We start from the raw sequence: 27462 nt of genomic DNA on the forward strand, positions 1-27462 counted from the left end.
CTCTCGTAGTTACAAATTTTCGACGCGATCGAAGGAATCGATTGGACACAGACAAAACAAATTTGAACAGCAATGTAAGAAAGGGTTGAATCGAGCAATCTTTCTCTTGGTCTTGTAAAACGCGCACCCCCGAACGAATAACCGGAGGCTAATCGATGCATCCCAGCTGGAGAACTTGCAATTAACACAATTTCCGTGGAAATTCAGGCTCGAGTGACCACTGAAACCTGGTGCTCCGATTCGCGCGATACCAACGCTGACCTATTTATCAGCCTTTCGTCGTTCGGTTGCGAGTCCAGCGCCGCGGAAATGGCCCTGTTAACGGGCTAGCCGAAAGCCTGACGTCGATTTTCGGGTATTCCGTTCAGTGTCATCGAGACTGCGAAAACCTTCGTCGAATAAACGACCAGCTGTACGAGATATTAAGGTTCAGGAGGATCGCGGTGGATCCAGGAATAATGAATGGCGCGCAGGAAAGTTCGCGAGGCGTTCGCATTTCACAGCCTCTTACGCGATAATTCATCAACCGCGCACGCACGCAAGAGTTAAGCCGCTGCAGGATCGCGCGCACAGCGTCGACTACAACCGTGCACGATTCTCTCGCGACGTCGCGTGACAAGGATGCAAAGAAATGTACGCGACACGACGCACCAGCCGTAGATACGTGTACCGCAGCCACGGTGGGTGGCGCGTCACCCCTCGCGTAACGGGTGCGGCGCTAAAATTGGATGCGACGGAGAATGGGGTTTTATTCAAATTACTCGAGGGCGCGGGGGCGAAGGGGACCGTGGCGAAATTAAACGAGGCCCGGCCGTGCGGCTTTAATGAAGCGAAGGCCCACCAGACGTCGACGAGCATCCAGCCTTTCTTCGCAGGCGTCCAACTCGAACGAGTCGCTCTCGAGAGCCACCCAACGCTCCTCTCTGCTTTTAGCATTCGTATCCCTCCCTTGTTTATTCATGAGAAGTGTCACGGATAATTTTGAATGTTATGACACGCTTCTCCGTGCCGCGCCCCAGCAATGGAGCCCGTTTTACCGTCCGCGTTTATAATTCATAATTCTGAAAATATTTTCTTTGCCCATCGCGAACGGCCACTGCTGGTGCCGTTTCGTTAACGGATGCGGTTGTGTAGTGGCGGTTGGCGAGGTATTAACAACTGAGTCTGTTGTAACGAGTGCTTCTAGGATGTAAGCGAGAACGATTTTCCAGAGACTCACCGTGGTCTTCTCTAAACAACGAAGTAGATGATGATGCTGCAGTTCGAAGATATCCTCCTCCTTGTAGTTGTCGTCCAGCTGAAGGCCGCTCTCCTGCGCGGCCAGTCGGGCTTCCGCCGCCTTCTTTTTGCTGACGAAGGCCGCTCCGCTCGACGCTTTCGCGATCCTGATGCGCGCCAATCTGGCTTTCTGCAACGAGAAAAGAACAGTCGATGTTAGTCGGACCGCTTGCAAGTACACGTGAAAGGAGAGGATTAAACGCTGCCAAAGTGTTCGAAAACGTGGCCGCGCGTTCACGGTCAACCTAGTTCGCTGTGACTTTGGATCAAGGCCAGAGTTCTCGAAAAAACGGTCCGCGGGGCGGTTCTTTCGAAAGCCAGCATCGAAGCGAAGAACTTCGCTGAAAGTGTGGCAAAAACGCGAGTTTCACCAAGTCGCGAAGAAACGCGCGTCACGACAGCCGCGTTGAAAAAGTTGGAAATCGCATCGGCGGATCCGCGCGCGGAAGAAGTCATTAGACTAACAACTAACGCATTGTCCTCGGTTGTTGTCTCTTCCCATCGTTCCCTCGGGACGCCTACCAGCGCTCAATTAAGCTTTTAGCGAGGATCCGCAATCGTACGTGTTCAGACATCGCGAATAAGCGACGGCGATCCGACGTTTTAACCGCGGCCTTGCCCATTTCCGAGGCGATTATGTCACAATCGCTAGACTTTCGCTTCTCTTATAGCCACGCGAGGCTCGAGGCTGTTCAAACAGCCATTTCGCAGAGAATTTCCACGCAGTTTGCAGAGAAACGTATCGATGGTCCCACTTCTTTCGCTCGACGCTCGATTCCTCGAGTTCTCGCGAGGCGCACCCTGGCGAACGAATGCTTCCTGTACGGTAACTACCCCAATCCTTATCAAGGATTCGCGCGAAAGTTTCCGCGTGATTTAAGGCAACCTTGGAACCAGCTATCAGTGTGGGACCCTGGCAAGTTTTAAGGGGACAAAGATTAAAAGCTGCCGCCCTTGGGAGAAAGCCTTTCGTCTTCGAACTTCGTCCCAACTAATTCGTAACCGGAATCCCACCCCTCGAGATGTACGGGCCTTTTGTCATCTTCCGAGTCCGCGATTTCGGTGATAGAACGCGATAATTCAACGGGGGAGGAAGGTGAATTCGCGACGAAGAAAACTTTTGCCATGTCTACGCGCATTTACATAAAGAGAACACGAGGAAGAGGGTTAATTCGCCCCGTTCCCGAATTCCACCGTTCATCACGAAATCGTCCTCGAGTAATTGCGAGATAATACGAAGCAAATATTGTTCGTTTCTTTCTGCAATTTTCTACAACTTGGACACGATCTCGATGACCTATCGTATCGTTGCAACCTCGCGTCTGCGCTATCATTGACTTCTACTACTCGCGAACTTTTTTTACAGATTTCAACTAAATCAGATCGACGAACACCGTCGCTGTTCCCGTGAAATGAATAGCCAGAAAACCCAGAGCAATTAAGAACGATGCCAGCGTACCATATTCTCAGCGCGACACGGGTACATATTAACAACGACCATCGGGGTCGCGTGCAGTCACGAATGTCGCAAATTTTGCCACGCAACGCACATTTTCGCGAGCTCTGGCTGAGCCTTTTTCGCGAGACGACCGGCGTCGGTATAATTCACGAGAGGCGGGGCCGTTACCGTTTATCTCGAGTAAACAGCCGAGTGTATACACGCTCTGGGTTTCATTCCGCGTGGCTCCTCGCGTGGAACGCCGTAAAGAACGCTGGGGGTTAAACGACATCGTTCCGCGCGTACGCAGCTTCGGCGAATCCGTCATTAACGCGTTACTCCTCTTTAACGAGCCACCCGCTACGTCCGCGAGGCTCGTAAACCTCGCTGCGCTGGGTTCAGGAATCGCTGCGCCGCGAGATTATACACAGTCGTCGCGGTAGTTTCGCGAACGCCCCTGCTCGTTACGCTGCGAGCGTAACGGTGATTAACCGGCGTTTCTTTCCCGTTCACAATTCACACCGTCGATAAAACGGTATCTAGATCCACGGCTGGCAATTCGCGTTATGCCCGATGGGTATCGGGGCTGTGGCGGGGGCCGAAAGCGAGCATGAAAGTTTCGACGCCGTTTCCATTCCGGTTATCGGTGTTCGTGGATCTGGCGCGGAATTCTTCTACAAAATTTCCTTAACCGCGCGGTAACGTACGATCGTCGGGTTACGAAGCAACCAGTTACGAAACGATAAGGGTTGAAATTCGCCCCGCGAGCTACCAATTATTGCCGCGCGATAAATCCGTCAACTGAAATGTTTAATGCTTCCGACCAGTGTTTCGATTCTCGGCTATTTTTTCCGTTCTACGATCGCATCGACGTGACGGAAAATCTACAGGAACAACCAAGAGGAAATAGGCTTCGAGCGTAGACAGGATTGGAAGAATAGCGAAACTCTGGAAGAGATGGAGGAAGGCAACCGCAGGTCGCGTCGACCGGCGTCAGCGTGACGACATTGCGAAACGAGGGCCTGTCGGGGCGCGTGGCGTGGTATCAGGCAGTAAAAGCCACCGAAAGTGCAGCCGGTCGCGGCTGCGCCCCTCGTCGCTGCATTTCGAGGACAACTCGCTGACATTTCGCAGCTGCGGTCTACCGCGTAAACATCCGCGGACACTGTGCGAGGCCAGCAGCACGTGACACCTCGCAGACGCGAGTCAGAACCGAAACGCGCACCCCTTCTACATCCCGTGCAGACATCGCCGCTGGTCCGCCTATCCGGCCGCGAAAATATACGGTTCGCCAGGGATATAAATATGATAAACACCGGGTGCAGCCCTCCTAGGTTGCCGCCGCCGTCACGCCGTAATTATAGCGTCGCCGATGATGCCTCGATGTTGCTGTAATCGCGCGTAATTCACGCATCGACGGACAGTGTTTGGCCGACAGCTAAACTTAGGGCGCGCCTACGCGCGAGGATCGTGGAGATACGCGCAAATAGTTTGAATTCGCCGATCGAACTAAAGAGAATGAGAGAGAGAAAGAGAAAGAGAGAGAGAGATGAGAGCCAATGGGTGGGGGATCGAATTTCGATACCAGCCAGGTATCCTCTGCCAGAGTGCCGTTTGGCAGCTAGTCGTTCTAGCCAACTCGGACTCGATACTAATCCATCGTCGCTGCAACGACAATTCCTAAACCTACGAAACGTCGTTCGAGTCCCATCGAAAATTCACCGTTCGAGGCGAAACCGAGAAACAGATTCGCGCGGGAAATAATCGAGGTTGGACTGGCAGGGTAACCCGGAAGCGAGAGGTCCCGCGTTATCGGACACGGAACGATCGATCGCGGGTAGGACGCGAGCAGGCGGAAACGGAAAGCTGAAATTTCCTGGCGGGGCTCCAGCCAGATCCCTCCGCGGTCCCAAAGAGAGAGAGAGAGAGAGAGAGGGAGCGGAAGAGAAAAAGGTACAGGTCGCGCGAGATTAATCGGACCGACGATGCGCGTATAAGTTACGAGAGGGTGGTAGAGGGTAGTCCCCCGTCTCGACGAAGACAAATTGCCAGGGGCGCGGTGTTTCGAACGGGAACAGAAGTCGAAACACGGTGCCTGAGGGCTCGTCGCAGCGACGATGCGTCGCGGATGGAGAACGGAGGGATTATTAGGTTGTCCAACGTGGTAGTCCGCGTCGGTTTCATTTCGTAATGAAAGGCGAGAGCCGCGCGGAAGCTTCGATACTCGCGTATTCATGGTTAACCGGGGAAAGTTGTTCGATAACCTATCGGAAAGGAAGTTTCGTAAGTGTTACAGGACGTAACGTAGCGGATTAGAAGGGGCTGGGATCAGGAGTCGATCGGGTCCACCGAGCGAATTAATCGACGTGCCCGCTAATTAATTCGCTTATGAATGGCAGTTTTTATCGGGCTCGCCGGACGACAGCTACCTGTTGTCTCGCATCGAATTAATTATCTATCGACGTGCTGCGGGCACCGTCCTTCGCTCCTGTATAATAGTAATTACCATGACAGAGAGAGGACCCTCTGTTTCGCAAACATAATCCTTTAATAGAAAACATCGATGCGAGCGTCGTCAATGATGGAATATTAAATTTCACTTGGAATTACCGGTTTCTGTTAATACGCTCGACCTGTTTCCTCTGTCGCGCGAGAGTTGGTCCGCTGACTTGCCCGCTATCTTTCCAAAATCGCGAGAGAGAGAGAGAGGAGAAAAACTTGACTATTTTCGCGATAGACAGACGCGATGCTAGTCAAGTTTCGATCGCTCGCCGTTGCATTTCCAGCAGCTACAGCGTTCATTTGTACGTTTACGAATTAGTTAATTCACCGGACGAGAATCTAACCGTTGATACCGAGTGGGGCTCGTAAAGACCTTTGCGACACGCGCCACCACTCGATGGAACGAGACCACCGTCGAAAAGTTGAAACGCCGACTGAAACGGGAACACGAGTGGCTCGCTCGGATTTAGCAAGTACCGAAAGCAACGCTCGAGAGCACGTCACGTACGTGCGGTGATCGGTCGCTTTTTTTTTTTTATTTCCTCATCGACCGCTCGAACACGTATCCCGGGTTAAAAACACCGAGTGACTTCCCCGCGTGCCGACGGAACGTCCGCGCTTCGATTCTATTTGGGGACGAGGCCCAACATTTTCCAGAGCTCGCGTCCCGTACGCGACGTCCGTCATCTCTTCCCCAAACGAGTGATTTATGCTCGCCAGTCGTCCCTTGTCGACTTCGCGTCTCGACGGTGTTACTACACGCTTCCAAATTGCGACAACCGCCACCCTTTATTCTCAAACCATAGACCAAGCGCCAGCGATCAGGTTTCCTTCATTTTTCTCACGTGCAGAAGTATCACTTCGTTGGCGTGCAAAATCTATTGCCGTGCAAGTCGAGATAATTCTCAGATTCGAGGTTTATACACTTCTTTCGAGCCGTTATCGCGCACGCTACACCCCCATCGTCGGTCCCGTGCAACGTGCAAAAAGAGCGAGCCACCGCCTCTCTGAATTTATCCAGACGGACGATCCTGGGGTGTAAGAAAGGGCATCGATGCAGGGACACGAACGGACACACGCAAAGCAGAAATATCGCGTGGCGAGCGACGATTAATCCCTGGAAGATGAGGGAACCCGGACGCCTCGTAGCCGATAAGAAAGCATGGCGCGAGCTACCAACGCGCGATCAACGCGGCAGACCGTTTTTGGGGCTGCTCTCGCCCTCTGCTTCCTGTCTCGTCCGCGTCTTCGCCACCCTTGGGGGTTGTTTAGCCACCTTCGAGCAACCCCCCGGTAAGTTAATTAAGCGAGCGTCGACAAATAACACGCGGGTCACGGACGAGTGAGAGGGGCGCGGCCTTTCCCGTTTCGTTTCAAGAAAGGGCCGCCACGGAATAAAGTACGCAAGACCTACTTTCCTCGAGCATTGAAAATTAAACTAGCGAAGTGCCACGCTGAAAATATTGCCCCGCGCTCCGCCGCGAGGAAGCGGCTGCCCACCCTTCCTTCCATCCCTTTCTGTACCGGGACAACGTTAACAATCGCGAAACGAGAGGAAAGGGTGCAGTGATTCCGCCAAGGGGAGAGGAGGTCGTTGAATAATTTCCCAGGGAACGACGAAGCGCGGCGTTTAATGGTTCGTCGCGACTCCAGCCGAGAGAAAAGCGTGGCACGCGAGTTTACCCCTTTTCTCGCGAGATTACGCGATTCACCCCCACATTAATAAGCTTCCCCACGACCCATCCTTTTTTCCTGGTCAGGTAGCCCAAAGTGAATCGAGGCGACGTCGCATCGTCCGCGTAACGAGCTGGAATTGTTACGCAAATGGCCGGGGGTGTACAGCCGAGCGCATTTGGAACAAACACCGGCGCTACCCCATGGGCGCATCCCCTTGGCTGATGGTAACTGATTCAAAGGGAATGTTTGAGCTGCTTCTGCGTTAACGCTAACGAACGCGAATCGCATTATTTGCGGTAGCCAGGCTCTTATTCGATACCGCCTTGGGACGACTGGTCCTCGACTTCGTTTTCAACCCCCGCAAGAATAAACCCCTGTGTCGTTACTATTCCTCTACGCTTTCGTTTGCCACAGATGCAAAAGGATATGAGAGTTGAATCAGCGAAATCGAACTATCAGATCGTTATCGCATGAACGTTCCCAATATTTATTTTACCGTCGAGCGAAAGATTCGATTTTTGTTAATTTCCACGCTGTCAGTGCCGCTTTGGCGACCTTCTAAAAAGTGGTTATCGGCGGCGTATTGTGGCTATGTCCGTGTGCACGCGGAACGCCGTTTGAATTGTTCGATTCAGGATTGTTTGGCAGGGGCGGAGCGCCGCGCAGATACGCTTCAGGCAGCAACTTCGTCCGTACGCGCGACATTGTGCACGCGATGAATGCGCGTTTCGGAATCTATGCGACTTCCGGTCCTCCGCGGGTCCGACGCTGCCGGACGTCGCAAAATTCCGCGGCTTTTTTCTCTTCGCGAAATCGGTCCTCGATGAGTTTACCATTGGAACCAACATGTTTACCGAGGACACTTAACGAGGCTACTCGCGCCGTTTCCTCCTCAGCTTTCTTTTCATTTAGCCCTCGCGCGCGTCGCTCGACGCAGGAAGCAACGATCGCGACGAACCAGCGGCGATTTAATTGAACGAAACAACAGAAATACCGCCCACGCGTGCCGTTTCAATATTTCCGAAGCCAGATTGACACTGCACGCGTCGACGATCGAACGCTTCTAAATGGTCCTCCCATAAAATACTTTCGCTCCATAAAACGCTCGAAATTCTCGCGGAAAAACCTGAAACGCCGTCGACTGCCCCGCGTTATTTCCCCTTTAGTCGAGAGAGCCCAGGGAGAGAAGGGAGTAGGTGGGAACTCTGGATGGATCGTCTGAAATTTCATTTAATAACCGACCCGTCCCGTCGCCGATATCCCCTTTATTTCCATCTGAACGCGATCGCGCCGCGAAAGTCGATTTTCACGCGGCGGCGTGAAGAGTTCCAATTAAAAGTCCCTTCGGCGAGTTCGCGGCCGAGTTAATCCGCTCGGAGGAATCCCTGGCGAGCGTCCATTGTTCACGGGACATTTATCGCGGCCGTGATAATGTCCCGAATATCGACTCGAACAAAGGTAATCGAGCAGCTGCAGCGTTGAACAGTCGCGTCAAAGGGACTCGCCGTCGCTTGGCCACCCCCGGGCGGATTTCCATCTCTGCCCTCGACTACTTTTCTCCACGCGTGCTTTCTCGCACTTTGATTAATTGCGCTCGGCGCTAACGCGATCGCGACATCGAACTTTTCGCCGTGTCTTCGGGGTTTCGCGATGCCAGCTCGATCGTAACTCGATCGGGAGGCTGGAAAATGGAGCATCGATCGTCCTGATTAAGAGCCGCGCAGCAATTCGAGCGGAAATTTTGGAACATCTGCGCGGAATTGCGGCGGGCGCACCTGAAATCGACTTACGTCGCCATAAGCGACCAGGGTAATTTGAATATTCGATCGACGCTGCGAGCCAATCGGATTCGCCGCGTGGATACTAATTACCATCGATTAATTAACGGCGCTCCGTTGCACGCTCGGCATTAATCCGCGTAAGCGCGTCGAAAATAAGTTGCCAGAGTTCCCGAGCAGAGTGCACGTTACGCTGGTTTGGTACATCGTGCAGACACGCTCGAGAGACGGGGCGAAAAGAAAGAGCAGCGAAGGGGTTGTAAATCTTGACGGTAAAGAAAAATATCTAACGATCGACGCGAACAACAGCGGTCATAAATCTTGAGCGAATCGAGTTCGCAACCGCACAGATTCAACGAACGAATTTTACGACCGCGCAATCGGATTATTCGCAGAAATTCGTTTAACGGTCGAAGATCGCGGCTACGGTAAATGGCGCGATCCGTTTTCGTAAATTTTTCTTTCTTTTTCACAATCTCTCTCTCTCTCTCTCTCTTTTCTTTCAGTAAATATTGACCAACGAACTCGAGGATAACATGATTAAGTCCTCGCGGTACTAACTCGCGCGATTTACGATTCGACGATGATAAAAATTCGCTGGGAGATCGCGCGTCCCGCGGCGAATTTTTCGCGCCACCCGCGTATTAATAGAACGGCTGGTATCGTTAAACGCAGCATGGCACCACCGTTCATAACGCGGCTGGTGATTCGAAAACGGCCTCCTAATAGCAACCACTAATTACCAGTCATTAATTAACGTTGTGCCTCGAGTACGTATTATGCGGTTCGTTCTCCCGTCGAGTCGTACATCGCCGCGCGCGGAACAACCCCTTCCGTTATTAAATTTCCCGAATATTTCACGCAAGATGGGCCAATAAAAATGTCCACCTTCGTCCCTCCAATCTGCATACAAATTGAATCCGACGAATGTCTCTTTTCGACGACCTCTCTGTTTCTCCACCGCTGCAATTCCTCCATCGCCTAATCGTCGATCCCTCGTAAGGACACGCGATCGTTTAAATCGACGTTCCATCCACGCGATAACTGGAGGACAGGGTGTCCGCGGTAATTTCAGCCGCGTTATCCGGCTCGATTTGATTTATCGAACGTACGCGAACGGTGGAACGTGTTTCGCGAGGTGAAAACTCGTTGACAGGACCCGTCGAACTCCAACGAGCGGATCTCTCGTTCCTTCTTTTCCCAGCTTTTCATATTCGAAACTGTCTCTCTTAATCGATTACTTTGTAACGGCGGGAAATTTAGTTAATTCACGTTGTATTCTAGTTTTATGACGCTGAGCAGCTTTCTGAAATCGGTGGAGTGAAAACGGACGGAAATCGAGGCTCTTAGTCGCGGACGATTCTTCCTCGTTCTCCAATTTTTCCACGACAGCCGCCGCGAATATCTCGGGACGCGCATAAATCCCGGCCTGGTTTGAATAAAGAAATACGCCTCCGTGAAGCTGTAAGGTTCCCAAAGAAAACAATCGAAACCGCAAAAAGCCACCGCGTCGAAGGACGTTTTATCGACGCTACGGGCGAGCGGGTATTCTTTTTTGCCGGAATTAGAAACCGTTGCTATAAATTCGCGCGATTAAAGAACCAGCACGCGCGATTTCGCGCGTGTTCGTTCGCGATGCTCGCGTCGTTCCCGTCTGAAACATTATCGGGAGCGGATTCGTTGGGACGGCGTTATTATTAAATTAACGAGCGACCCAACAAACGTTTGTCGCGATCAAACAATCGGCCTGAAACGGTTTTGGGACGGCGAGTGTACGCGGCGAACCTTTATTAAACGCTGACGCGTAAACTGTTTGAAAGTGCGGCGGTGTTTAGTGCGTTCAAGAATAGCGTGACGCTCGTTGACGGCTCGTATCGGTGCACTGGCCGTATTTAACGAGAAAGAATAGAACGGAGAGCCGATTGCGTCAAACGGATTCGCGATGTTGCTACCCGTTTACGATCGAGCGATCGTTCACGGCTGGAATTGACCCGCGGCAACGCTCCGCTTGTTTTTCTTCTCGAGCGATAAAAGATCTCGATGGCTCTTTTTATCGACCCCCGCCACGATCGTTCCCGCTCGATAATCCTCCTTAGGATTACACGAAAGGTAAACCTTGTTACTGTGAACAGAGCTGCCAGAGAAACGTTGATCCACGCGGCAATTTCTCTCTTACATTGAACACTCCTCTCGCGAGATATTAATTCTACCATTGGTTCTAAGAGTAACCAGCTCGTCGCGTGCTGAACGAGCACTCGAACCTCGCCATTATTTCGAAGCGTAACGCGCGAACAAGATGAACCTCTGAAAAAAGCCACTCGCGTGCGCGTGGTCCCACGCGAATCCACCCTCTCCAGAGTTCAGGGTGCGTTCGTTGCGCGCGTGATGCACCAGCCTTGCAACGATTCTTCCGTCACTCGCACTCGCGCTCGCGAATGCATCTCCGTCGACTGGAAGCGTTAAACGGGTTAATTACCAGCTGCACGACGCTCATCTCCGTCGTAAATGTCCGCGGGCGTTCCTCGCGACTAGGGTGGCGATCGGTTGTCCCAGGCAGGGGTTGCTCGCGTGACGGACGAGCAATTGGACCATGACGCGGGTCGAATATTTGCTCGAATCGGCTGGGAGACAAACATCGATTATACTCTATCAATACCACGAACCGCGGATTTGCTTTTGGATACGCAGGCTTGAATTCGAGCGCGTTCTAACCAAAGAAGTTTTAGAATAAAAAGGATAATTGTTAGAGCGGGATAAATGCATTCTACCCCTCGTAGCGACCTGGTTCCTCGACAAGAATTCGGTGAACCAACGGTACCTCGAACCACGCACGAAATAATGCTCTCGTTTATCGATTTCCATCGAGGATCAAGCAAGGAGGAACGCTTACTTATCGAGCTTATCGAACGAGAAAGAGAAGAATAGGAAGAAAGAAGCGATATCACAGAACGATTGCATCCCCTAATCTCCCGTTTCCACTCAGTTTGGCCTGGTCGACGCGTAAAAGTGGCCGCCAACGAAAGAGTTGCCGAGGCACGCTTTCAGCCCTGGTGGCGAGGGACCGGGCAAAGGGCAGAGGAGATCGCGCGAGCTTCCCATTCTTAGTTTCACTTCGCCTCTCTTCCACGGTTTTTGTTCGTGTTCGGCCGGTGGTAGGCGAATTTCACGGGTGTCTTGGCAAGAGGCGATGGCCCCGGGCGATCACGAAGTCGAGCAAACAAACTGAACGTTTCAGGGCTCGCGGGGTGGGTGAGTCGTTCCATTTCTCTTGCCGCTCGTTAGTTTTTCTTCGAGTCAACCCCTCCGCGGCTGGCTCTCGCCTGTCTCTGGTTCGCCTTTGGGAATGAGAGGGAGAGAGAGAGAGAGAGAGAGAGAGAAGCAACGGGGTAGGGGCCACCGAAAGCGTGTTGAGAGTCCGCCTCCGAGAATAAAGATACGTGGTGAAGAGGTAGCGAGGGAAATTCCCGGCGGTGGAGAGGCCTGAAACGTCGACGACTCGGGCAAACAAGTTCCGCTCAGACGAAATATCTCGTCTGAACACGCTTGGGAATTTTTTCCTTTGCTTTTTTTCTTTGCGAGACTCGCTCACTTTGGCTGGTTTGAATCAGAAACGGTGGCGACGCGTTAACGATATTCGTACGGCCGAGAAAGAGCCTCCAGACGTTGCGCACGTGTGTTTTCGTACGATTTCGTCTGGTTTAGCTTGAAATCTGGCAGTCGTGGTCTGGCTACGTGGAAATATATTCGAAAAGACTGAGATAGTTGTATAGACTCGAGCGTTCCGTTTCGACTACAAAGATCTGTGTACCCAGAAAAGCGAGAATTATCAACTATAGCCTGGATCGACTATTTCCAGGGCGAAAACATTTTTCACTAAGCGAAATAGACACGTTTTACTGCCACAGAGGCTGAGAACCCCGAGGCGAACTATCCTCGGACACGAACGTGCGATAAAAATTATTTAAACGTTCGAACCGGGCCACGGATTATTCGCGTCCCGTCAGGCTGTTCCGAGGGGCCTTAACTGTCCGTGAAAATGCTAAAGTCGACGCTCGTAAACTCGCCCCGCTGTCCTAACGAGCACTTTCATCGACTGACCAGATAGAAATCGACAGAAACCCTGTTAACTCTATACTAAAGACACGAAAGAGCACCTGGTGAACAGCTGAGAATGCGAGAAATGATGGACGATAAAAAGCTGGCGAGATTTTAATAGCGGTAAAGACACTCGCGTTTCCCTTTCGTTCAATTACTTTCGTACTACCGGTTGCGTTTCATTTATCCACGAACGAGACGGAAGAAGGGTAAACGCGATGCTTCCATCTTCCGTATGATTTTTCTCCAGCTCTCTTCTCCGTCCCTCGGCTATTCCCGCCTCGATTTTCGATACGACGATCGCTTTTCGATATCGTCTCGCGCGAACAGCGGATGAAATCCTCGTCGATGGTGTTCCACGTAGGAAACGCGGAACGGAGAACGACTTTGACGATCCGTTTCAATATTGTCGCGATCCTGCGGCGCTACTCCTCCTGCGGGATGCTCTCGATTAAAGTAGTTTGGAAATTTCGCGAAAATCTCTCGCTCGACGAGCTCAAAATTTATGCGCGAAAATTGATCGTCGAGTTTGTTTCGCCACTGACAGTTCACCGCGACAGACGTTTACTTGCGGAAGCTTCCCTCAAATATTTGTTTACCCATAGCTGGGTAAACTTGGTTACCGCTTGCAAAATCGATCGCGAAGGCCGGACCGAAGGCGAAAACCGGACGGTCGCGTCGGACTTCGACGCTTCCTGTCGAATCTATTTATTTGCACGCCACGGGCACGTCCGGTGCCCGGCAACTGCATTTCCATTCGAGTCGTTTCACGTTGCTGATAAGCTGCTCGAACGACGTTACGGTTCCCTTCGTCACCGTGTTCCTGGCTAATCAGATTTCAGCTACCCTTTCCTCGACGCGTAACCAACGCCGTCTAATTTTTTATCCGACTCTTCGAGAACTACTCGATAAATAAACTGACTGAAATCGTAAAATTCTGCTCTTTGAAGCCTCTGAATATTATTTCAAACGCTCAAATAGTAAACGAATTCGATGGAACCTACTTGAGAGAGTAGACAGTGGTACGAAACGAACGTAGCATAAAGTTGGTCGAGGAGGATAAAAAAAAAAGAAGAAACGAGGCCCCTGCTACCCGTTCGAGCAACGGAAACGAAGGGGAGAAAACGGTGGTGTGGGCGGAGAACGAAGGAAGGATCCGTCGGTGTCCGAAACCGCGAATCAGGCCGGGCGTGAGCCATGCATATGTAGATGGGACGCATCTGCATTGCAGATCGAATCGAGCCGCGAAAGAAAGCGAGCCCCGATTTTCAGGGCTGCGAATCGCCAGAAAACGCCTCCGTCGATCTTCGAATCTCGCGCCCCTTAACGCGAGCTGGCCCAGCGCTTTCTCAGAGTCCCGCGAGGGTGAAAGAACGCCGGACGACGCGTAATGGGGATGCCTCTTCGACCGGCGAACTGGATGAATCCGAGAAATGCTCGGCTAACTGTCGCTCGTAATGCCAAGCATCGAATAAGGGGTAGGATAAAAGTGTCTCGAAGGCAGACACTCGTCTCGCGTCGCAATAAATCTTTCTACGATGGGGGATAACCTTTTAAGTGGCTGAACGGGCCACTGGCGCTCGCTCGAGGAAAATTGCTCGAGTTCCAGGAGGGTTAACGCCTTGGGTAGGCAGCACATAACGAGGCTTTGCTATTCGCCTCGCACACAGAACTGAACTAACTGTATAACCCAGTTAATAATTAACAAAGATAAGAACAGCTTCTGATACAGTAGAGTAGTTGGAAAAGGTACTCAAAATGCCATTCTTGCTGCATCAAAAATAAAGATCAATCCCTGAAGATGGTCCTCCAAGTTCAGACAACGCGACGCAGCAACAATCGCCATGAATCAACCCCGCGAAACGACCGGAAGCGAGGCGACCGCGATCGTACTGGCCGCCACTCCGTTCGACCATCTGCCTCTGTCTCCCGCGGCACACAGGATAGTGGTAATGAACCGAGGGTAAACGCTGGCCGTGGGCCAACCCAAACTGCCTGCTAGACCCGGTCCCCTCGCGGCGTGGCCCGCAGCGAGACTTCTGATCCCGGCGGAAGAAATTACGCCTCGTCGTCGACCCGGTTTCGCGCAGTCCACGAGGTGTTCCACCAGAACCGGATCGTTCCCCGTCCCGACTTCCCGTACGAGGCGCGGGAAAAACGGGACTGCTTTAAAGAGAACCGGAAGCAGGTAGCACGAGAAGGCTGGTACTCGTAACTCACGACTCGCCAGTCAGGCTGTTCTGATCGATGCGACACACGATCCACCGGGTATAACTCGAAAAGGCAATGGCGGACCGTTTAACATTCCCAAGTGGAATTCGTTAGGGCGGGACGCCGTGCGGCGAACGGGATTTTTGTGTCAAGACGGTACGCGAGGCGGTCTCTCGAGGCTTAACGAGAACAATTGCAGGAAATAGAGACGCGCACTCGAGGGAGAAGGGCAGGCAGGCCGGGTACCAGGCCCTCGAAGGGAAATGTATTCGCGGTTTAATGGGTGCTCGATCAAATTGACCGGTTTAGTGAATCGCGAAATGAAAGCATCGGGGATAATCGTTCGCTTCCATCCGGGACGATTAAAGGCACCGGGCGGAGGGTAGGTAAGGGCAATCGTGGCCGTCATTAGCATTCGCGATAGCGGACCGCCACTCGAGACGGCTCTTTGATGTTCGTGCTAATAAAACGCTGCCGGTCGATTAAAAATAGCTAACCGGCTTCGTCGGTACATCATCTCGATGGCGACGAGCTCTTCGTTCGCGATCGATTCACTTTTTCGAATCTATTTAAGAGCGATGACTCCGATGACTCGCGTGAAAGGAGAACGGTGGCGCGTTTAGGTAGCCTCCATCGCGTCTGTTGAAATCGAGGACGACTACGCGTGAGAAAAGCGTCTCGAAGGGTGGTTATACATTGAGAAAGACTTGGACACCTGCGTTCTTGCACGACGAAATAGTTTCTCTAGCTCGATTCGCTCAGCCCACGAACTCGGCCCGTTCTAATCGATTGGTCGCATTCCTGGCCACCAGTGACACCCAGTAAGATAACCACACGCCGCGACGATGTAGGCCAATTCGATCGCGTTATGTAACGGCAAATTACCTGCCGTCATTACCGCGTGTCGCGGCAGCGAAAGCTCGCGCGCTAGAAACCCGCTCGAATATTTAGAGAAAATGGAACGGACCTCCGCGAGCGTCACGCAAAAACTTGCACAACGAGGCGTAAGCGGAGATTCGGAGGGGCGCGAATCGGGGGGGCGCATCGCGCGGGACCGCACGCGAAGACGCATCGAGAGGGAAAACGGTACTCTCGGTGTCTCTTTGACAGTTAACCACGCCACGGCCTTGGGCTGGGCAACTAGGTCCAAAGACAACAACCAACAATATCGATATCCAGTGTACCAGAATAAAGCGACCAGCCCGTGGCGCGAATAGTGACACGGCTATTTGCGGACGCGGCTCGCGCGTGTCTCTGTGTACGCGAGGGAAATGGGCGAAAATATTTCACGAGACACCGCTCGCGTGTCGTAATCGTATCCGATGAGACAACACGACTCCGCGAGCTGACGCGTCGCGTTCGCGAGACCTAGAAATCCGCTCGAATATGAAGAGGAAAGAAAAAGAGGCGAAAAATAGAGGGGAAATTCCCTCCCCGCGGAACAGAAATTAATGTTAATCGGATTTACTCGCCCCGATCGCTCTACTCGTCGACGATCCGTTGAATTACAACTGGATCCGGCTGGAATTAAGCTCGAATTATATTTCGAGCGAGCCTGCTCGTTCGCGATAGCACGCGTCACCGATAACGAATTAACAACGAGCGAGGATAGATGGGCCGCCGTGCCAGTGACGAATCGACGGGCCCATATTCGATACTGGGACGCTCCCGATGTGTTAATGACGAGAAAGAATTGTGTATTACTCACCCTCTGCGCCTTTCGCTTGTCCGCCCGCTGATTCTGGTGATATATTCGGCTGAAATTACTGACGATAACAGGCACCGGTAAAGCGATCACTAGGACACCGCTAAGAGAGCATACACCCCCCACGATTTTTCCCGCGATCGTTTTCGGAACCATGTCACCGTACCTGTAACAGACGAAAGGATAGATCTCATTAATTAACGCATCGATCGCCGCCACGACGATCGAACGATCGAATCGACACCATCGCAAACTTGCGTTGCACCCGTTGAAGAAGAGAAAAGTTTTTCGACGCTGTGTCTTCGTTAAAAGATCAAATGGGAGCCCCCGCTGGAAGCTTTAATGGACTCTCTCGAGCAAAGTTTCTACGCGGACAGAAACTTTCGATTGGATCGAGTAACTCGAACTCGAAACAATTTTTCAAATAATGTACGCGTCAGGAGTTGCAGAGGGGATGTGCAACGCGTCTGACAATAGACGGACCATCTCTCCTGACACGCTAACCTTTTTTTCACCTACTCCCGCGCGTCAGTCATACTCCTCTGCGTATCGCTGTCTATTTTTAATGCCGTGCGAGAAAATATCGAAAATTGTCTCGAGTAAAAATAACGAGTGACAATTGCGTCAACCCGCGTACGAGCATTCTGCAACCCTACGTCTCTCGAGACTATCGCCAGCTGAGAGTAATCGCTCGACTCGTCGTTTCGGACACCTGACGAGAATATTTCGTTAAAGTATCAGACTGTAACGCTAACGCACGCGACAAAGGCTGAACGTGATCCTGTTACAGCTAGCGAGGCACGACGGAACGACGTCGCCGTCAAAGCGGATACCAACCCTTATTCGCGCTTCCCCGGTCGAGTCTCATCCGGAACGATTTAATTGAAAAATCCAGCGGGGACCTCCGCCGCGCTGTTTGCATAATTTCGTAGTTGCTTCGCCGCGGCGAGTTCCACTATGAATCACGGCCGCCGCGATTTATACGATAATTTGCATCGTAAATTTCCGTCCCGGCAAGGAAGAGGAGAGAACTGGCCGGAGAATGGAATTTAACGGGTGCGGAGCGTAAAAAAGTTGGCGGAGTACCGCGCGAGAGGTGCGCGGCGTCTCTGAACGGACCACTTTCAATTTCTTCCGCGGATCGTATTAAACGAATAAAAAAACCGCCGAGAAAGCGAGTAAGGAAAGATTACGAGCGACTGTTTCTTATCGCGCGATAAAACTTTTCCGCCGCTGTACACGCGGAACGCGGCCAACCGTTTCTCACCGTGTTCCCCGAGAGTTTCTACTTTCGCGAATCCACTTTCGGGCCCGGCTATGTAAATTCTCCGCGAAGAAATTATGCGAATCGTTCCTCATCGTTCCGCTTACATCTCCGCGTTCTTCGTTCTTCCACCCTCGCTGTCTCGATCGATTCTCCGTTTGCACCCCCCCGTGTAACAGGATTTACACGAAGGATCTCGCGATGAGATCTGACGGATCGTTACACGTGAAATGTTCTCTCTAGGTAACCGTAAAAAAGTCTATCTTTGTGTCGACCATGGAAAACAGGTGACTCGCGTGTTATGACCATACGAGGGGGTTTGTAACGTTTGATCGAAACCAAGGAAGTCAGTGTCAACCGAGTGCGCTAGAATTTTAATGTCGAGACCATAGACGGTTTAATTCGTGCATTCTGTGCAAATTAGGGGTGTTTAACGTCTTGTCTTCGCGGTGGAGAACCTCAGGGTCGCTCGAGGTGAACAGCTGCTAACGCGACGTCTTATTCCACTTCGAGCGCGATTAATTGCTCGCGCTACCCTCTTTGCGTGTTCGACGCTCCATGTTGCGATCCTTTAACCCTTCGTTTTCTCGACGGCTTCTTTTTCAGTGCGAAAGGCGAGCGATATACGGGCAGGAAAAAAGAGAGGAATAATGAAGGGATGAAACGCGTGTCCGTCAGAGGGAGTATTAAATTGTTCGGGATGCAAACGAGAGATTTATACGCGATCGTTGAAACGGGGACGCGGAGCAATTTTAACGAGCGACGTTGATCGAAATTAAATTGAAAGAGAACGAATAGATACGAGATAGAACTAGCTGATACCCGGTAACTGAAACGTAAACGCAACGGGACGATTGATCGGCAAAAATTCCCGCGAAATCGAGTAATTAATTAAATCGACGCCAGGCCAGGAGCCGGTAAAAATTCGTCGATGAAATTTCGAGAGGGGAGATCTCTGTCGTTCGACAAGACAGGAGAGGTTTTGATTGAAAAATGATCGATTGCGGGACAAGAACAGGGCGGAACACGCGTTGCTCCGCTTAAATAAAAGCAAGACGAATCGAGTGGTCGAAACGAATGTCGCTCGAGGTGTACGACAAACGATTTTAGAATCCATCCCTATGGAAAATGAAAATGTAACACAGAATAGGTGTAATATCTCCAAATTATTCGCGTGGATATACGAGGCTGTCCTCCATGAAAAATACGATCGACCATAACGTCCCCGTCGTCAGATGGTCGCGTTCCCAGAGTACGCAGCCTAACTCATTCATATTTCTCGCACAGGTGTCTCCTGCGCGCGCGTAGAAAAGCTATAAATTCACGAGGTGCTTTACGATTCGACGTGGCCGTACACCCGTTAGCTCCAGACGTTCAGAAAGCCTCGATCGATGCTTCATTTAGCGAGATTTTCGAACTTCTCGCCAGCAGGACTCGATAGACGCGCGGTTAATAACCGATCGATGGGTCGTGTCTCGATTTTTATGAACCCCAAAGCAATCCGGCAGACGGTCGCGCAAATTGGAAACGACACGCTCGCGTTTCACCGCGAAATCGATCGAGGCTGCGAGAAGCGGGCCGCTTTTCGAAGCATAAACGAAAACACCGCGAAACGAAACTCGACTGTCGGGGCGAGCGAATTTATTGGCGTTCGTCGAGTGACACGCGGTGACAGATGCGATCGACGTTTTCGACCTAAGGGCTCGAGGAACCCGCTCGAGCGAAACGCGAAAAGAAACGCCTGCCACGGCGAGAGGAAAATTCAACCGGAAGAAACAGACCGCGGTTCTGAGTATACTGTAATATATCAAAACTTGAATTTGTTTCCTTTCAAACCTGATGGCTGTGTAATCAAATGAAAACAGGAACTGGGATCAAAAAATATTCGATGAAAATCAACAAGCTGAATTATTCGATTCTCTCCGCGAAGACTCTTAAAATCTCTGCCGAAAGAAACTCGAAACTCAGAAAAAAACCTAACCAAGGAGAACCCTGTACGACGTCCCGTGAGAGGAAAAAGGAGGCGAGAGGTGTAGGTAGAAATCACAAAGCGCGTTTCAGGTTTATCGATGCAAGCCGAGTCCCAGCGTACTATTCATCGAGACAGGGCCGCGCGAAACAAAGGGGTGAAAGGCAGGAATCATTGAAAGCCGTGCGCCCGGCAAAGGGACGATAAGCATGGATTCTCGTGGTCGCAACGTGTTTGTGGCCGGACGCATTAGTGACCGGTCGATTTCCACGTAATTACGCCCGGCGCAGCGTGCGGCTCGCGTACGCAGACCTGTGCATTATTAAAAAGAGAGAAACGCGCGGCGCTAATTGGCGAACGACGGAGGCGCCCGCTGGTTAGAACCGGCTGGCCAATCGAGGAATCCGTCGCGACCCGGAGGAATTGATCGAATCGAGGCGAGCTTAAACGGTCGGAGGAAATGGGACGGAGGCTTGGCGGCGCGCGTCATTGTTTCTGGCGCACTTCCCTCGAATTTACCAGTAATTTTCACCTTAAGAATTCGAGACGCTGCTAGAACTGTCTTTACAATCCGTGAATAGTCGTTCGCGCAATAATCCCGCGCTTCTAAACACAGCTCATTCACGAGCAACCCCCCCGTCCCTCTCGCGCGGTCTTTCCCTGAATAAATTATTAAACCCACTCCCGAAAGAATCCTCTTGACCTCGATGGAACAGCGGCCGCGGCGGGTTACTATTACCTAACTATTCATCAGGAACGATTCAGCGCGGCGTCGTTCATCAAACATTCAAGGAACGATTTCGCTAATGCGCAGTTCGAAGGTAACCGCGGCGGTTTTAATTGGTCGAGGCCAACGCGAACGGAGAGACGGGCGAGAGGCGACGAAGACGGGTGGAGGGAAGACGCGTACAAAGGGTGGAACGCGGATGGGGTTGCGGAGGCGTAGAACGATGATGCAGGGAAATCCAGGAGAGGCGGCCGCGATTCCAGGTCGGCGTGTCCCGGCGATGCGCGCCGAATTAGTTGACGGCACGTCGGCATCCCGGGTCCCGCGGGACCGAACGAAACGGCGCCGCGCGCGTCCCGGAAGGACCTCAGGAAACAGCGGCGTAATTCGATAAAGCGGACCAGGGTCTGGTGAGAGCACGCGGTGACGATCGAGGATTGGCCCGCTGGCGATCTTCCATGCTACGCTCGCAACGACGACGCTTCTCGAACGAGAGGCCACTTAGAAAATCTCGATAACACGGCCGACAAAAACCACGAATGGAGTTACTCGAGGGTGTCGATGGACCTTCGATTCGTATCGCAGTCGCGTGTTGCTGGTTATCGTTCGTTTCGCAGCCAGATCGTGGCGAAGGAAGCTTTCGAGTGGTCGTCGAATGTCTGTTACGTCCAACTTAATCGTGTATTAATCCCATCGTTAATCCTAGGAGAGCACAATCGCTTCGTCCAGCAAATTCAGGACCGCACTGTGTACACGGCGACTGCTGTTTTATTCGTTTAATATTTGCCTCTTCCACACAGCTGCTAGATCGTTAATAAGGGTAACACGTGTTTGCCTAGACAGTCCCACCCCTTCCTTGCTGGCCGAGCGGGGCGAACGAGAAAATAATTAGTCGTTTGTTCACGGGTTTTCTCGACGAGTAAAAACTGTCGACCAGTCCGTTCGATGAAATCGACGCTACCCCGATAGGGGTTGCAAAAAGCGTCGAATGATCTCTCGACCGTGTCAACCCTGTACAACTTTCCATGGGACGGTCATGAGAATGTATAATCCGTTCTATGCGCCAGCGAGAAAGAAATCCACCCTCGAACTTGATCCATAAAAAAAGAGCTTCCACGATGGTTTCCTTAACGATCTCGAGTGGCCGCAATTGTTTCAACTTAAACTGCCTGCTTCGAAGCTTCGTTAGACGGGAAATTTAATCGATTTCCGAGGAACAAAGTTTTCCTCTCGGAGAATCAAGCTCGTAATCGTCGATCAGTTCCCCGATCGAGAGGATCGTAAAGCAAGGGTGAACGTATCCGCGCGTTCCCTTCGCCGTCGGCAAATTGTCCGAGGACTGACGATCGAATCGAATCAGCTCGACTCTTTTCCGCGGGCTAATGAAAATTCCCAGAAGCACGCTGGATAATTGCTTCATAAACCGTGTCGCACCTGTTCGTCGAACGGGCGAAAGAGGCGAGAAATAGAAAAAAAAAGAAAGTAGCCCACGGGCTGGTTGAGATCCCGACCTGATTTCTTTATTCGCTCGCCCTTCCTCGCCTCGAATCAGAGAAACGAGGATCCAGACAGAGGCGAGGAGGGAGAACTACTTTTCCACGCCGACGGATCCGATCGTTCGATCTTCCAACGACAAGCGCATTAACCGGAACTTCGACCTCACCCCAAAGAAATTCGCTCCATCGCCTCCTTTTTCCCCTCATTCACCCGCTTTATTTCGGAAGAGGCACGTTTCCTGCTCGCGAGATCTCGAAGAGGCGATTCATCCGAGGACGTAGTTACTTAGCTGGGTTCGATGTACGTGCATTTCTTGGGGATTATCTTTCACTCTCTCTCTCCCTCCTATCTCCTGATAATAACAGTAAAATATCCGAGGCAGAAACCATATCCGGCATCGAAAGCTTATGGCCGTGAAGCGAAGCTCATTGATGCTGGCTCGAAGGATACGAGGACACCCCAAACGGGGGTCGCGAGAGTAACCGTGAGAGACCCTTTTTACGAGCGTTCTTCGCGCGACACTGAAGCCGCTCGGAACTTTTTACGACTCGACTGACCGTACCTCGTTCACGGTACAAAGGGACGAGTCGTCGACTTTCCCGTACGATTGCCCGTTTCGTAAACTTTAACTCGCCCTACTCCCCGCCGCAGGAATAATAGAAACACCGTGGTGGCCGCTGTATATCTCTCGTCGAACCGAACCGCTGCACCACAGGCTTCCCGGCACCGTCGACGGACTAAAATTAATTAGGTTGCGTCGCACCACCGCGGGAGTAGGCACGCATATATTTTCCATCGGCCGACGCGATTGATCGCCCCTCCGTGTCCGACGATCTCGTTAACATCGAATGGCTGCTGCCCGCCCGTTCAACCCGCTCGATCGATGTAAACCAAGTAATCACCACTCGACTTCTTGGACCAGCCCCTACCGTCCCTCGATGAAACAGCCATTAAAGTCGCTAAAGATTCCGATAATTGGCCAGCTCGTGGAAAACGGAGCTCGGCTGTTAAACTGGCTGTTCGCGCGGTCTGCGCGAGTTTAAGAGGACCACCTACGTGAATTATTTCGCGTACCAGAGAGATCGTAAAAAGAATAGACGATCCGCGTGTGTACGTTTCCCATGATTTCGCGTTTTACTCGAGCGTTCACCCTATCACGAGCACGCTTCCCTGTGTCTTGTAACTAAGAGAACCGTCTAACGTCGCCTCGAGTTTGGCTAAAGTTGCGCTGGCTAGACCGAGCACGGTTCAGACTAAACACTTCTGCGAGCCGTATTTAGTCTTCGCGTCTGTTGAACGTTCCGCGACAACTTTTGTCGCCGCGCGATCAAGGAAGGCGAGGCCCAAAGCGAGACAAACCGTGCGTTTAAATAGAACTCGATGCGGAGGAACTCGGGAACGGCTAAGCAAACACGGTAGGCCAGGAACCGTGTGTACTTAACAAAATATTTTCGTAACAATCTGCTGGCCAAATCTACGGATCAGAGGCCGCCGCGAGATTCCGCGGCGAGCGTACAATTGTACTCGATTACCAGCAACAACAGCAGAGGGTTGTCAGATTTATCGTTGCTTCTCTCTGTTCAGCTTCTCTCGCGTTAACGAGAAATGTGAGATTAGCAACGACGATGGGTATAAGATTCAGAGAAGGGAGAGAATTTACGGGATGCATTCCATCCGCGGCATGAGATTTCTTATTTGTCGTGGACAGACACGCGACGGTCCAACGAGTTCAGAATCGAGCGAGAACGCGCGGATTAGAGTGCTATCTTTAGACGAACCGCGACTTGACGGACACCGAGAGCTGACGTTCGAACAGCGCGCGTTAAATCGGCCTTACAGCGCGGAACGAGCTAATCGAACGAGATGCGTATCCGTTGGTAATTACTAGAGTTGTTGTTAAAAGAGAACAGAACCGTAAAGCGACCGAGCACATCCGTAAATCTCGTCTCAATGATGATTGATCGCGCGAGCACGGCTGGCAGATCATTCGACGATACGAAGCGGCACTCGAAGACGCTCGAGGCTTTTCGCGAAACGCGAGTCCTAATTAAATCTCTCTGTTATCGCTTACGAAGCGGTGGGGAAAGCGTGGGAGGTTTAGATCGATCGATTTCACGATCCGCATCCTCTCTTTTTCAGCTATTATTCGCCCAGCCGTGCTAACGAGAATCGAACGTAATGGATTCGAATTTATTTCAAAGCTGGCGGGGAACGAGGGAAAAAAAGGAGGGACGAAAAGGGATAAAAAGGGGAAAAAGATTGAAAAAAAAAAAAGAAAACAAAAAATAGATGGGAGCATCGGGTAAGGAAAAATCGATCGGGACGCGAGAGCAGCGTGTTTGGTTCTCGTTGGCCGATGCGGTGGTTAATAATGCAGCCGGTCGATAAAAATGGAGACCGGATCGCCCGTCGAGCTTTGTTTGCGGACGATGTTCATCGTCGAGGCGCATCACGGGCCCTTTCATCGGCCGCAAATGGAACAGTCGTTCCAGTCCGCGCGATGAAAGTGTCATAAAATTAAAAGAGCCTCGATGGGGGAACATTTCCGGTTGCATTGTGCCGGAACGCTATCGAACGAGCCGGTTCTCCAATGGTTCCTCCGCGATGCATCTCGCGCGGGCCGATCTCGAGGAATCCTCGAACGCTACGTCGAGAGAAAACAAATATCGACGTTTGATCGCCCGTATAAAAAGCGACGCTCCGTACAGAAATTTAGGGCGGAAAAATCAACGCATCGCGATGTTTCCTCTTTAGGCGAAGCAAGAGCGACGCGTTTCGTTCATTCAGACCGACGCAACGCGCGAATACACAAGGTGGCTAAAGCAATAGAACGCGCGAGTGTGTTTAGGAGGGAGAATGCCACCGCGTGGATTTAGTATTAAACGATTAATTTTAGTTTCGCGTGTAAAATTCTTTGTACATCTGCCAGCCGATATCGCCTATTAATAGCACCCTTTTGTTCACCCTACTTCTCTGGCCACTGCCACCGCGTCTATCCCCCGCAGAGGCTAGCCATTCATCGGTGTTTCGAATAAACGGGGATAGCAGCGAGGAAAAGAAAGCAAACTGACAGACTGCTCGGATGACTTATTCGATCGCCTTTACCGCTCGTACTTATTTTTCGCGTTGGTAGCAGACGTCGAAGCCCAGTCCTGCGATGTGCAACGGGCTATTAAAAGACGGACATGTCCGCTTTCCAGATTTTCGCCGCGGTCTCTTAGCGCGCGTTGTCCGAAAATAAAGCGCATTCTCACCTTGCGATCGCGAGCGTACGCGCGACAAACTCGCCGAGGGACCGCGTCCGACGAGAGGAGGCGGATATGTCGATCGGGAGAGCTCCGAGAGTATCGTGGATAGAAAACGAGAGAGGACCGAAATAGAGGAGGCGCAGCCTATTTTTCGCTGCACGAGAAATACCGGCTGACCCGAATTTTCCATTTCTACTTGACAAATTCCCTCGTTCCGCTCGAGCGACGCGCGTCGAAGGGAAAGTGACGTTGCTGTTGTCTCAAACGCGGATGGTCCCCGGGGATACGACGGCGGAAGGGGAGGAGAGGCACGCGAACGGCGAAACAATTTCATCGTGACAGCGAGATTTTGAACGGAACGTATCACGACAAAGTGCAGGAGGAAATATTTGAGGAAACCTCGGGACCGACGAAGATAAAGCACCGTTGCACCGGCACCCATTTGACGATGAAAAATAGCTCGCTTCAGCGTTCTCCGTGAAACCACGAAACTTTCGCGAGCAATACCTTCTACTTGTCACGGTTAAAAATTGACTAAAGTGCAAAAAAAGAAACGGTCAATCATTCAACCCTTCCACCTCGAGAACGAAGTATTAAGAGAAAGAACAAAGCAATCGCGAAAACTGACAAGAAAGTAAATAAACGTAATGTACCAGAGGCACTGAACATTTGTCTAAATAAATGACCGGACGCGCTCTTCTCCAGGTCTAATCGGCTCGAATAGCGCGCAAGGGTTAAGAGAGAGAGAGAGAAAGAGAGAGGATACAGAGAGAGGGTGGAATCGTTTCGGATTAAACGGAGGTTGAAACGGATCGGGTCACGAGCATTCGACGAGTGGGAACGAGGATGAGGCTCGACTCTTCGCGTGGCATCTTTAATGAGGGGCGCGCACCCCCGCTCGCGAATAACCAGCCGCACGTGACTTTCCCCGATTCTTTGCGCGGCACCGAGCTAACGTTTCATTCGCTCGCTCGGTTGCGGCGTTGCGAATAAAATTGCGGCCAACGAGCGTCACGAGATTCCAGGGAGGAACTGTTTCTACCCGCAGTTGGAGTCAGCGGAACGTTGCACCCTGTCGACGGGTGGGAGCGAGAAGAAATTTGTCGCGAGAAAGCGTGGCGATGTTCTGGGGGTTGAGAGTAAACGACTCCAAAGATTCTCGTCGCGGCTTTTTATTTTGCGATCCACTTGACCAACGAGATTGCTCTTTTTCTCCTATTCCAATCGTATTACCACCCCTCTGGCGATCTTATATCCTCCTTTCACGCGCCTCCATTTTGTACCGACGAGAACGATTTCATCTTCCCCAACGCGTCACCGGAACGACGCGTCAGACGAATTTTCGACGATGTAACGTTAATGAAACGAAAGAGCCCGCGTCTCGTGACGTGTACACCCGTTTAATTTCGAGAGGAGTTAGACATCGCGGCGGTAAATTTCGCGGCGCTGGTAGTTGCCTCTCGCAGCCCTTTGTGAAAGGTTCGCAGACGGCGAACGCGAACCAACGGGGGAGGCGGTGGAAACCGCGAGAATATGAAATGCTGTTAATGGAATTTCAGATAATCCGGTTGGCTCGAAGAAACCGGCGAAAGGAGCAACGTTCAGCCAATTGGTTTACCACGCGAAAAGAATCTTGTACCGACCTTCGAACGAGGTCGTTACAGGCAAATTGAAAGGCCTGTTCCACCCACACAGACGCGCCTCGCTCCGCAACAAACCTCGAGGATCTCCGAATTAAAAAGCGTTCCCAATTTTTCTAATAGAACAGCCCTTGTAAAAATCCGGCGAATAAAAACAGACGAGGAGTCTTGCGCGAATCGCGAGCCAAGGTTGCTTCGAGTCGAACCGCGTCGAGTGTACCGAATGCATTCCACGTTGGATTTCGGATGCAGCGACGAACGTCGAGAATTAGCAGGCGGGAGGATAATCAGCCAAACTGTCAGGGACGAGGCACGCAGCCAGATACGTAACTCCGCGAACAGATTAGGAATAATTCGAGGCTGTGCGTCACGATCATCCCCAATCGAGGACGGCTCGTGTCATTACGCGTGGCCCGTCTAGCGCGAATCATAA

The 27462-nt window shown here is 51.7% G+C and overlaps 2 protein-coding genes across 7 annotated transcripts in view; one reads left to right on the top strand and one right to left on the bottom strand.

The window, feature by feature from the left end:
- Pi3k21b (phosphatidylinositol 3-kinase regulatory subunit alpha) overlaps positions 1–27462 on the top strand; it is a 344756-nt gene that overhangs the window by 304773 nt on the left and 12521 nt on the right. The window lies entirely within an intron of this gene.
- The window catches only part of Shal (potassium voltage-gated channel protein Shal), an 84470-nt gene that overhangs the window by 34442 nt on the left and 22566 nt on the right, over positions 1–27462 (bottom strand). For all 6 annotated transcript variants that reach the window (XM_076895584.1, XM_076895583.1, XM_076895588.1 and 3 more), the window contains exons 2-3: positions 16688–16850; positions 1220–1408 (exon numbers count right to left, since the gene is read on the bottom strand). In XM_076895584.1, coding sequence (XP_076751699.1) covers positions 1220–1408; positions 16688–16850 — 352 coding nt within the window. The remainder of the gene's footprint in view (positions 1–1219; positions 1409–16687; positions 16851–27462) is intronic.

The sequence above is a fragment of the Xylocopa sonorina genome, chromosome 5 (genome assembly GCF_050948175.1).
Source record: "Xylocopa sonorina isolate GNS202 chromosome 5, iyXylSono1_principal, whole genome shotgun sequence".
Classification (NCBI taxonomy): Eukaryota; Metazoa; Arthropoda; class Insecta; order Hymenoptera; family Apidae; genus Xylocopa; species Xylocopa sonorina.